The sequence below is a fragment of the Heterodontus francisci genome, chromosome 8 (assembly GCF_036365525.1).
Source record: "Heterodontus francisci isolate sHetFra1 chromosome 8, sHetFra1.hap1, whole genome shotgun sequence".
In the NCBI taxonomy this organism is placed as follows: domain Eukaryota; kingdom Metazoa; phylum Chordata; class Chondrichthyes; order Heterodontiformes; family Heterodontidae; genus Heterodontus; species Heterodontus francisci.
The window spans coordinates 125,365,630-125,377,311 of NC_090378.1; the positions used below are offsets into that span (position 1 = coordinate 125,365,630).

Sequence of the window (11,682 nt, forward strand, 5' to 3'; positions counted from 1 at the left end):
TTAGATCTGATCCGCTGGTTGTGGGATCACTTAGCTCTGTCTATCGCATGCTGCTTACGCTGTTTGGCATGCAAGTAGTCCTGGGTTATAGCTTCACCAGATTGACACCTCATTTTGAGCTATGCCTGGTCCTGCTCCTGGCATACTCTCTCCTACACTTCATTGAACCAGAGTTGATCCCCCGGCTTGATGGTAATGATAGAGTGGGGGATATGCCGGGCCATGAGGTTACAGATTGTGATTGAGTACAATTCTGCTGCTGCTGATGGCCCACAGTGCCACATAGATGCCCAGTTTTGAGTTGCTAGATCTGTTCAAAGCCTCTCCAGTCCTGATGGTGTGCTAGAGCGTGGCCTCTGTTACATGCAAACAACTACTCAGAGCCACAGATGGGAGCTGGGTGCTAGTGAGGACCAATGAAAGGTGGTACAAGTGTGACAAGTCTGCCCTTTTCAGAGGTACTGCCCCTCCCAGATGCACCCCATACACGCCTAAGCGTAATTACTGTGTCAAAAGCTAAATACTGTGGATACTGGAAATCTGAAATAAAAACAGAAAATACTGGAAATACTCAGCAGGTCAGGCAGCATCTGTGGAGCGAGAAATAGAGTCAGTGTTTCAGGGCAATGACCTTTCATCAAAATGTTACTTTGTACTTTACAAATCTCTAATAACTGATATTCAATGCTGTGAACTTGATTAATTTGAGGAGTAACTTGTATAAGCAGCAACACACACGTTTTATCCCCCACCTCACTAAAACAGCAGGAGGGACAATGAATTTAAAATATCAACAGTTTCTGTAAATCTTGAAAAGTTTATTTCTTCCCCTACTTTATGCTGTACGTTTGTCAAACAACATGTTCGACCAAAGTGATTCTATCAGCTCCTCCCATATGTGCCTAGAGGATCTGAAAGGAATTAGCAGATAACCTTCTCTCCCATTTCTCTCTTGCTGTCTGCCCATCCCCCATGCCAAACCAATAGCGCTGCTGAAAAACTGGAATTTGTTGTCTCGATAACGATAGGCACGAAATTGCATCTTTTCTCCTGGCATCCAGCGAAGTATACCCTTCATCATCTGAAGCAGATGATCCGTGTGTGTCATTAATAGTACATTACAGTTTGGACTTTCTTACCCCACACCCGCTCCACCCACATTACACTTGCTCTTGTATTCATTGCTAGACTATAGTTTCCACAAGCAGACCCTTGAACTGAAAACTGCATCTTTATTCACTACCCTGTACAAGTTAGAATGCTCACGTTTAATAACTTTTAATCAGGATAAATCACTTATTACAGAAAACATGGGATGCCCACTATGTTCTCATGACCTTTGAAAATGGTGGATAACCCACCATTAGATGCTGCCTACAGACTAAATTACTATGTAGGATTTATTTACAGGTGAAATCATATACAGAAGCTCAACATTTAGGAGTCCAAAAGTCTAACGTCACCTTTCAGTACGTCCTGAAGATGGAATCTCAGTTATGTGAAAGGAATTTTTTTTACCTTCCCTCTTAATAGACAAGGTTTCTCTATCTGAAATAATCTATTTCCCCTCACCAAAAAAAAAACCTGAATGCCACATCTGCACTGTAGTAATGAACGGGAACTAATTGTGTACAAACTGATTCTTTAAAGGCGGCAAAAATAATGGGCTGGCTGGACAGGTACATGGTAACAGGAATAATAAACACATCACTACCGACATCAATCAGCGCATAGAGATCACAATATGCTCAATTATGAGCAACAAAGGCATCAGATTGCAGCGATTCAACACTGTGTTGCTTACATTAATAAAAGAAAGTACCCTGAGAGACTTCATTGGCTGCAAACTACTTTGGAACGTCCGGAGGTTGTGAGATGCAGTATAGAAAAGCAAGTCAATTGTGTTCTAACACTGGCAGATTCAGGATAGTCTGATTAACCCTTTCCTTCCACTTGCCACCCTGTTGCTCGCAGCTTCTGATATGACATTGTGTTCCCTTTCAGACTGACGAGGCCCCCCTATTTGGCGTCAGTGGCTATGAAGAGTACCTCCGGGACCAAGAGGTGGCCGAGCGCTGGTACCGCTACAATCCTCGGCTGACATGCCTGTACTGCGGCAAGTCCTTTAACCAGAAGGGAAGCCTGGACCGCCACATGCGGCTGCACATGGGCATAACGCCCTTTGTGTGTCGGATCTGCGGGAAAAAGTACACTCGCAAGGACCAGTTGGAGTATCACATCCGTAAGCACACCGGGAACAAGCCCTTCCACTGCCATGTGTGTGGCAAGAGCTTTCCGTTCCAGGCCATTTTAAACCAGCACTTCAAAAAGAACCACCCAGGCTGCACACTGCTGGAGGGGCTGCACAGTATCTCACCGGAGACCACCTCCAAGGGACAGAACGGGGAAGAGTCGCCACCTCAGGATGAGGCGAAAGCCATAGGCGAATCGATTCACGCTTCCGTCTCAACTACTGGGCCAGACTGAATGTGCACTGGGGACAGATATCTGTCTGTGGGACCCCAGGGGGCTGTGTTTTCAGTGTTGACTGTTTCATTTGGATTTAGAACCATTTATATAAAGGGTTTTTTTGCAGGAAAGGAAGATTGAGCCTCCCAGCTGTTGCATTGCTGCAAATCACATGTAACTGTTGCTCTTTTAACCTCATGACTATCCCCTGCCTTACGAAGGTCACACTGCAGGAAATGGTCGGACCCTTGCTGCAGGGAGATGGGAATCCCAGGCTGTATCAAGACCAGATAGTTAATGTTCAACAATTAGATCCAGCAGAAAGCATTTCCCTGTACAGGTCACAGGGGTCCCCAAGCACATTGCTATGCACCACTCCCTTGGGCTCATTTCTTAACCTGTCCTGGAAGGGCCCGGGAAACCGGTCCACAAGATCCAGGGCTGCTTCCCCGAAGCTGTTGAAGGGTTTGTTCGTAATTGTCAGCTTTTAGAAGGAACATAAAAGAAACCAGCCCACCTCCTCCCCCGGAAAGGTGGGAGCGTTTGAGGAGTTTTTTTTATTCATTTTCGGCATGTGGCCGTTGCTGGCAAGGCCAGCATTTATTGCCCATCCCTAATTGCCCTTGAGAATGGGGTGGGAAATGATGGGGAGAGGAAGGGGATCTGGAGTGGACCTTCTTAAGCAGATTCTTCAGTGGTGGCCTAACCTGTGCTACGAATGGAAAACCCTGCTGTTCTGTACATTTCTGTAAATGACTGACAACAAATGTTTTTACACTATAGATAGTATGTAAAAGAAATAGGGATACTCAAAATGAATGTGCGTGACCAGGTTTGACAGTAGATTTATAGTCAAGTGAATTTGCGTGTGTAATATTTCTCAGAGTAGTGTGTGTCCTTCAATGTGGGGTAACCCTTTGAGGACTGAAGGGCAGTTTTTCTAAAATACCTCCTATAAACCGTCCAATGAAGCAGTTCTGCTTGGGTTTGTGAAGCTGTTTTTATCATAAATGGATAGGGGAAATGTACAGAACACAGTATATTCCATAATTTATAGCATTCCTGGAATAAACTAATAAAGAGACACCAACTCTTAGATTTTAATGCAGAAATGCTTCTGAAGAACAGATTAATTCAGGGTAAGTGGGGAGTGTAGCAGAGGGAGCTTGCAGCTTTTTCACTGACCCTTTAGAAACAGCCCACTTCTCCATGTCGAGATGCTTTCTACTACAGCACACTGACCTGTAGGACAGCTTCACTCTCTCTAAAACTTAAGTTTCACTCTTTACCCAACACTATTTACTGTCCTGGAAACACTTCAAAGCGAATGAATGACACAGCAATAGCAGTGGTGAGGAACACACGGATGATGATTAAAGGAGCTGGTAAGATAGAAACTATTTCCTCTGGTGGAAGAGCCAGAACAATAGGCACAACCTTAAAATTAGAGCTAGACTGTTCAGGGGTGAAGTCGGGAAGCTCTTCCTCACACAAAGAGTCGTGGAAATCTGGAACTCCCCCCACAAAAATGCTGGTGAGCTGGAACTGAAAATTTCAAAACCGAGGTTAATAGATTTTTATTAGGTAAGAATAATAAGGGTTACAGAACCAAGGCGGGTAGATGGAGTTAAGATACCAATCAACCATGAGCTAAATGAATGGCAGAACAAGGCTCAAGGGACTGAATTGTCTCATCTTCCTATGGCAACCGATGACCAGAGACTGTTTGGTGAGGAGACAGGAGGGACATAAAGTGCTTCACATCACAAAAAGACTTGAAAAACTGCATAGGTCAGAGCTGCTGCCAGTCTCAAGGTTTGGGCGATTAAACCTGTAACTTGGCTTTTTATATTTACATTATATTGAACCCTGCCAGGACGAACACAAAGAAAAACCCAGGTGCAGGGCACCAAATTTGGAGGAGGAATGAGATGAGATGAATCCAGCGGTGATTAGATGGCACCGAGGTGGGAAGGAGTTTTATATTGAGGCCCGAGTAGCATATAGATTGGGGTTCATGTAGGGAGTCACATGTTCCACATGGAGCAAGAGGAATAATAGCAAATGTAATACTGATATCATAAGGGGTAGGGGGAGATTGGACACTATTTTAATATGGCGGAGAGAGGGAAGTTATATAAAGAAGATCCAACACAGAAACAAGCCATTCTACCCAACTAGTTCTTGTAAGCAGATACGTATAATTACACTTATCTATCCGTTTCCTTCATCCACTTCTCCATTCTAATCTTGAATGTTCATGTAGTTTATACCTCAACCACTAACCCTGCAAGTGAATTCCCCAGCCTCAACTCTCTAAATGAAGAAGTTTCTCCTTTTTTTATTCTTTCATGGGGTGTGGGTGGCTCTGGCTAGGCCAGCATTTCTTGCACATCCCTAATTGCCCTTGAGAAGGTGATGGCCTTTTTGAATCGCTGTAGTCCATGTGGGGTACGTACACCCACAGTGCTCTTAGGGAGGGAGTTCCAGGATTTTGACCCAGCGACAGCGAAGGAACGGTGACATAGTTCCAAGTCAGGATGGTGTGTGTCTCGGAGGGGAAGGGTTTGGAAGGTGCTGTCGAAGGAGGCTTGGTGCGTTGCTGCAGTGCATCTTGTAGATGGTACACACTGCTGCAACTATGCGTTGGTGGAGGAGGGAGTGAATGTTTGTGGATGGGGTGCCATTAAAGCGGGCTGCTTTGTCGTGGATGGTGCCGAGCTTCTTGAGTGTTGTTGGAGCCGCACTTATCCAGGCAAGTGGAGAGTATTCCATCACACTCCTGACTTGTGCCTTGTAGATGGTGGACAGGCTTTGGGAATCAGTAGGTGGGTTACTTGCCGCAGAATTCCCAATCTCTGACCTGCTTTTGCAGCCACAGTATTTGTGTGGCTGCTCCAGTTCAGTTTCCGGTCAATGGTAACGCCCAGGATGTTGATGGTGGGGATTCAGCGATGGTAATGCCATTGAATGTCATGGGGAGATGGTTAGATTCTCTCTTTGGAGATCATCATTGCCTGGCACTTGTGTGGTGTGAATGTCACTTGCCACTTATCAGTCCAAGCCTGAATGTTGTCCAGGTCTTGCTGCATATGGACTTGGACTGCTTCAGTAGCTGAGATATTGTGAATGGTGCTGAACATCATACAATCATCTGCGAACATCCCCACTGCTGACCTTATGATGGAGGGAAGGCCATTGATGAAGCAGCCAAAGATGGTTAGGCCTAGGACACCACCCTGAGGAACTCCTGCAGTGATGTCCTGGAGCTAAGATGATTGACCTCCAACAACCATCTTCCTTTTTTCCTGACTCCAACACATGGACAGTTTCCCCTTGATTCCCCATTGACTTCTGTTCAGCTACGGCTCCTTGATGCCACACTTGGTCAAATGCTGCCTTGATATCCAGGGCAATCACTCTCACCTCACCTCTTGAATTCAGCTTTTTTGTCCATGTTTGGACCAAGGTTGTAATGAGGTCAGGAACCAAGTGGCCCTGGCAGAACCCAAACTGAGCATCGGTGAGCAGGTTATTGCTGTTTTATGGGCGGCGCAGTGGTTAGCACTGCAGCCTCACAGCTCCAGTGACCGGGTTCAATTCTGGGTACTGCCTGTGTGGAGTTTGCAAGTTCTCCCTGTGTCTGCGTGGGTTTTCGCCGGGTGCTCCGGTTTCCTCCCACCACCAAAAGACTTGCAGGTTGATAGGTAAATTGGCCATTATAAATTGCCCCTAGTATAGGTAGGTGGTAGGGGAATAGAGGAACAGGTGGGGATGTGGTAGGAATATGGGCTTAGTGTAGGATTAGTATAAATTGGTGGCTGATGGTTGGCACAGACTCGGTGGGCCGAAGGGCCTGTTTCAGTGCTGTATCTCTAAATAAATAAGATGGCACTTGATGGCATTGTCGACAACACCTTTCATCACTTAGCTCATGATCAAGAGTAGACTGATGGGGCAGTAATTGGCGGGTTGGACTTGTCCTGCTTTTTATGGATAGGACATGCTTGGGCAATTTTCCACATTGTCAGGTGGATGCCAGTGTTGTAGCTGTACTGGAGCAGCTTGTCTAGGGGTGCGGCTAGTTGTGCAGCACAGATCTTCAGTACCACAACCGGAATGCTGTTAGGACCCATAGTCTTAGCAGTATCCAGTGCCTTCACCCATTTCTGCCAAATCTAGAGCCCTCTAGTTATCTAGAAGCATACAGGGTAAGATAAAGCACAAAAAACTTAATACTTTAGAAAGCCTAGAAGAGTATAAAAGTGCAGGGGTGACGTAAAAAAGGAAATTAGGAAAGCAAAGAGAGGACATTAAAAAATATTGGCAGGTAAAATCAAGGAAAATCCAAAGATGTTTTATCAGTACATTAAGAGCAAGAGGATAATTAAGGAAAGGCTTATCAGAGATGTACAAGGTAACTTATGCATGGAAGATGTGGGCACGGTTCTTAATGAGTACTTTGTCTTCACAAAGGAGAGGGATGACGCAGATATTGTAGTTAAAGAGGAGGAGTGTGAAATATTAGATATGATAAGCATAATGAGAGAGGAAGTACTAGAAGGTCTGACACCCTTGAAAGTGGATAAATCACCAGAGCCAGATGGATTGTATCCCAGGCTGTAAAGAAATACAGGAAGAAATAGCGGATGCAATGAGGATCATCTTCAAATCCTCACTAGATACAGGTGAGGTACAAGAGGTTTGAAGGTCTGCAAACATACTATTATTTAAAAAGGGTGAAGGGATAGACCAAATAATTATAGGCTGGTCAGTCTGACCTTGGTGGTGGGCAAATTATTAGAATCAATTCTGAAAGATAGGATAAACTGTCACTTAAAAAAGCACGGATTAATCAGGAATAGTCAGCATGCATTTATTAAGGGAAAGTCGTGTCTTACTAACTTAATTGAATTTTTTTGAGGAAATAACAAGGAGGATTGATGAGGGTAATGCAGTGGATATTGCCTACATGGATTTTAGTAAGGCATTTGACAAGGTCCCAGATGGTGGACTGGTCAGAAAAGTGGGAATGTGGTGAGTTGGATCCAAAATTGTTTCAGTGACAGGAAACAAAGAGTAATGGTCGACAGATGTTTTTGCAAATGGAAGGTGGTTTACAGTGGCATTCCACAGGGCTCAGTGTTGGGTCCCTTGCTGTTTGTGGTATATATTAATGATTTGTACTTAAATGTGGGTGGCATAATTGGGAAATTTGCAGATGACACAAAAATTGGCCTTGTAGTTGATAGAAGAGGATAGCTGTAGACTTCAGAATTATATCAATGGTTTGGTTGATCCAGAGAAGTGTGAGGTAGTACTTTTGGGGAAGGCAAACAAAGAAAGGGAATGCACAGTAAACAGGAAGATATTGAGAGGGGTAGAGGAAGTCAGAGACCTTGGGGTATATGTCCACAGGTCCCTGAAGATGGCAAGACAGGTCGATAAAGTGGTGAAGAAGGCATATGGAATGCTTTCCTTCATTGGCCGAGGTATATAATTCAAAAGCAGGGATGTTAAGCTGGAACTGTATGAAATGCTGGTTAGGCCACAGCTGGAGTATTGCGTAAAGTTCTGGTCACCACATTACAGGAAGGACATAATTGCTTTGGAGAGAGTAGAGAGGAGATTTACAAGAATGTTGCCAGGGCTTTAAAATTGCAGCTATGAGGAAAGATTGGATTGGCTCGAGTTGTTTTCCTTAGAACAGAGGAGGCTGAGGGGTGTCTTAATTGAGGTGTCCAAAATTTTGAGGGGCCTAGATAGAGTAGACAGGAAGGACCTGTTTCCCCTAGTGGAGAGATCAGTTATCAGGGGGCACAGATTTAAGGTGATTGGTAGAAGAATTAGAGGGGACATGAGGAAAAATGTTTTCACTCAGATGGTGATGAGTGACTAGAATTCACTGCCAGGATCGGTGATGGAGGCAGAAACCCTCAACTCATTTAAAAGGTACCTGGACCTGCACCTGAAGTGCTGTAATCTGCAAGGCTATGGACCAGGTGCTGATAGGTGGGATTAGATTTGGCATCTAATTTTTTCAGCCGGCGCAGACACGATGGGCTGAATGGCCTCTTTCTGTGCCGTAAATTTTCTATGGTTTCTTGATATCACATGGAGTGAATCAGATTGGCTGAAGTCTGGCATCTGTGCTGCTGGGGACCTCAGGAGGAGCCGAGATGGATCATCCACTCGGCACTTTTGGCTGAAGATTGTTACAAATGCTTCAGCCTTGTCTTTTGCACTGATGTGCTGGTCTAAAGAATTACCTATTCCTCCCATTTTGGTATGATCTGCACATTTCAACACCACTCCCTCTAGGTCTATATCCATATAAATCATTGACAGACAGTGAGCAGAAGTGGCCCCAGAACAAAGCCCTGTGGGACACCTCTACCCACTTGCAACCAACTCTGGAAAACTGCCCTTAACTCCTGCATGTCTGTTTCCTTCCTTCTAACTAAGTTTTAATCTAGTTTGCTATCCTCCCCCTAACTCCATACCTCTTAATCTCCTCTAGTAATCTCATGTGTGATATCTTGTCGGAGACTTTCCTAAAGTCCACATCCACCATATCTCCACATCTACCATCTCTGTTAGCTCCTAAAAATAAAAATCCTGAGTTTTGTCAAGCATGATCAACCCTTCTAAAATCTGTCCTGACTGCTTCTAACTGTTTTATCTTTAACCAGATATGCAGCAATTTCATTGTTATTTAAAGACTCGAAGGTTTTCCCTAATGTGGATGTTTTCTGCTCTGTAATTACCCAGATTAGCACTGTCTCTTTTTTTTTCTAAATGTGTTCTACATTGGCCATTTCCCAGTCCCCTGGCAGACATTCACATTCAATACAGCCCTGAAATATAATTTCATGGGCCTTTGCAGACTCCTCCCTCAGGATCTGACCATGAATCTGTTAGGTGCTGGGGCTGAAGCCTAATTTATCTAAAATTTAACTTTTATCCATCGTAGTATCAACTAACAGGGTTCACCTCCTCTCTGATATGTTTCTCTAGTAAAGGCTGATGGCAAGTATTTATTGAAAAGCTTGGGTATTTTATTGATCATCATCTGCAAATTGACACCTGGATGCTGGATTATAACATGGAAGTTGGACATGGAGTGGTTTGGTTGTGAGTGAGGGATAGTGATTGAGGGAGGAGAGGGAGAGGTTGAACAGGCTTTATGAATGTATGTACTTATCAATTACTCTAATATATACTTGTAGATCTCCAATTCACCTGTTTTTTTCCTGTTTTCTGCTTTCTATCCTTCCCTCTCAGCTATCAGGATTGACCCACTTTTATATTTTAAAAATTAATGAATTTTGCTTAATTAGATTCCCCATTGCTAGTGCAAGGATAACAGTGAAGAGAATATTGAAAGCAAAGTCATGTGAAAGCAGGATCAGGCTGAGTTGTGACAATCCAGTAACCTGCTAATACTGAAAGATATCTGCTGAAAAGGCTCAAGTATGAGCCATCTACCAACCCCAGTCGACAGAGGCAGAAACATGGGGGAAATAAAATGACTCTAGACAATTAGTTTTTTTAGTTTTAGAGATACAGCACTGAAACAGGCCCTTCGGCCCACCGAGTCTGTGCCGACCATCAATCACCCATTTTATACTAATCCTACACTAATTCCATATTCCTACCACATCCCCACCTGTCCCTATATTTCCCTACCACCTACCTATACTAGGGGCAATTTATAATGGCCAATTAACCTATCAACCTGCAAGTCTTTGGCATGTGGGAGGAAACCGGAGCACCCGGAGGAAACCCACGCAGACACAGGGAGAACTTGCAAACTCCACACAGGCAGTACCCAGAATTGAACCCGGGTCGCTGGAGCTGTGAGGCTGCGGTGCTAACCACTGCGCCACTGTGCCGCCCAATAAGACGAAGGATGAAATGAATCCCCGAGCTTCTTGATGCTTGCCATTTCAACACCCACCTACCCCTTATCCACCCCCCACCCCCCTCCCGCTCTCATGCCCAAATCTGTATCCTGGGATTGCCGCAGTGTTCGGCAATTGTTTACGCTGTGTGTGTTTTGAGCTGTTGCATTTATTGGACAGCCTTGTGAAGATCAGTGAATAGCAGTTCTGTAATGACTCGATGAAAGTGAGGCTTTCTCCAGCTGGGAGTGAGGCAATCTGACCTTAGCCACTTAAGATGCCATCAATACAACCACTTGGCTGCCAGGGACTGCATGGGGTGACAAAGCTTCCCAACATTATGGCAGTTAGCTGTGAAGTGTTCTGAAGTCATGCTATATAAATGCAAGTTCTTTCTTTCACGTACGGACTTTCTGAATACTGTCCCATTGAGTACATTCTTCCACAAGACCTCAAAACCAGAACAACTTTCGTAAAATTTCACAGAAATAGACTGTTTGGCCCACCTTCCACCTGAGCAGTGCTGTCCTGAAAGTCAGTGTCAGAGCTTGAGCTGACCAAAAGTAACGTCAGGGCTGGCTTCACCCGGAGGAACAGAAGCAGACTGATAAAAAGTGCAGCAGCAGAGCAAGCTTCACCAGAAGGTGCAAGAGTGGAGCAAGAGCAACTTGACACTGGAAGAAATTGGAAGAGTGCCATCAAACGCAGAAACAGTAGAGCGAGTAAGGAGCAGCAGAACCCAAGGAACTAACATTGTGATCGAGGTTAAGTATTGAGGTAAGGATCTAAGATAAGGAACTAGAATAATTAAGTCAGGTTTAATAAAAAGTGAGGTCTTAGGTGTTAAACCTTGTTTTTTTTCTTAAGTTTTATTTCTGCAAAGTTTAGTTAATACTCAAAGAGTGGCATGGCAGGGCACCTCAGTCCTATATAATGCATATCCTGCTCTTTTTGGGAACTCCAGGGTGCCTCTCCTGTCCAGGATAACCACATGTGTAGGAAGTGTCGTCAGCTGAAGGAGCTCAAGTTCCGAGTTTCAAAGCTTGAGCAGCAGCTGGCATTACTGCGGTACATCTGTGAGACTTAGAGTTTCGTGGATAACATGTTTCTAGAAGTGGTCACCCTGCAGCTTAAGAGTATCCAGACACAGAGGGAATAGGTGACTGCCATACAGACAAGCAGGACCAGACAGGTAGTGCATGAGTCCTCCGAATGCGTCTCCTTTTCCAACTGGTATTAAGTCTGAACACTAGTCAAAGTGATGGTTCCTCTGGGGTGTGCAGCCAGAGTCAGGTCTGCAGCGCCATGG

At 44.6% G+C, this 11,682-nt stretch overlaps 1 protein-coding gene across 1 annotated transcript in view; it reads left to right on the top strand.

Annotated features, from left to right (window-relative positions):
• LOC137373145 (zinc finger and BTB domain-containing protein 37-like) overlaps positions 1 to 10,002 on the top strand; it is a 350,886-nt gene extending 340,884 nt beyond the window's left edge. Inside the window, exon 4 of the mRNA XM_068037997.1 lies at positions 2,005 to 10,002. Coding sequence (XP_067894098.1) covers positions 2,005 to 2,487 — 483 coding nt within the window. The 3' untranslated portion in view covers positions 2,488 to 10,002. The remainder of the gene's footprint in view (positions 1 to 2,004) is intronic.
• Positions 10,003 to 11,682: the final 1,680 nt, after the last annotated feature.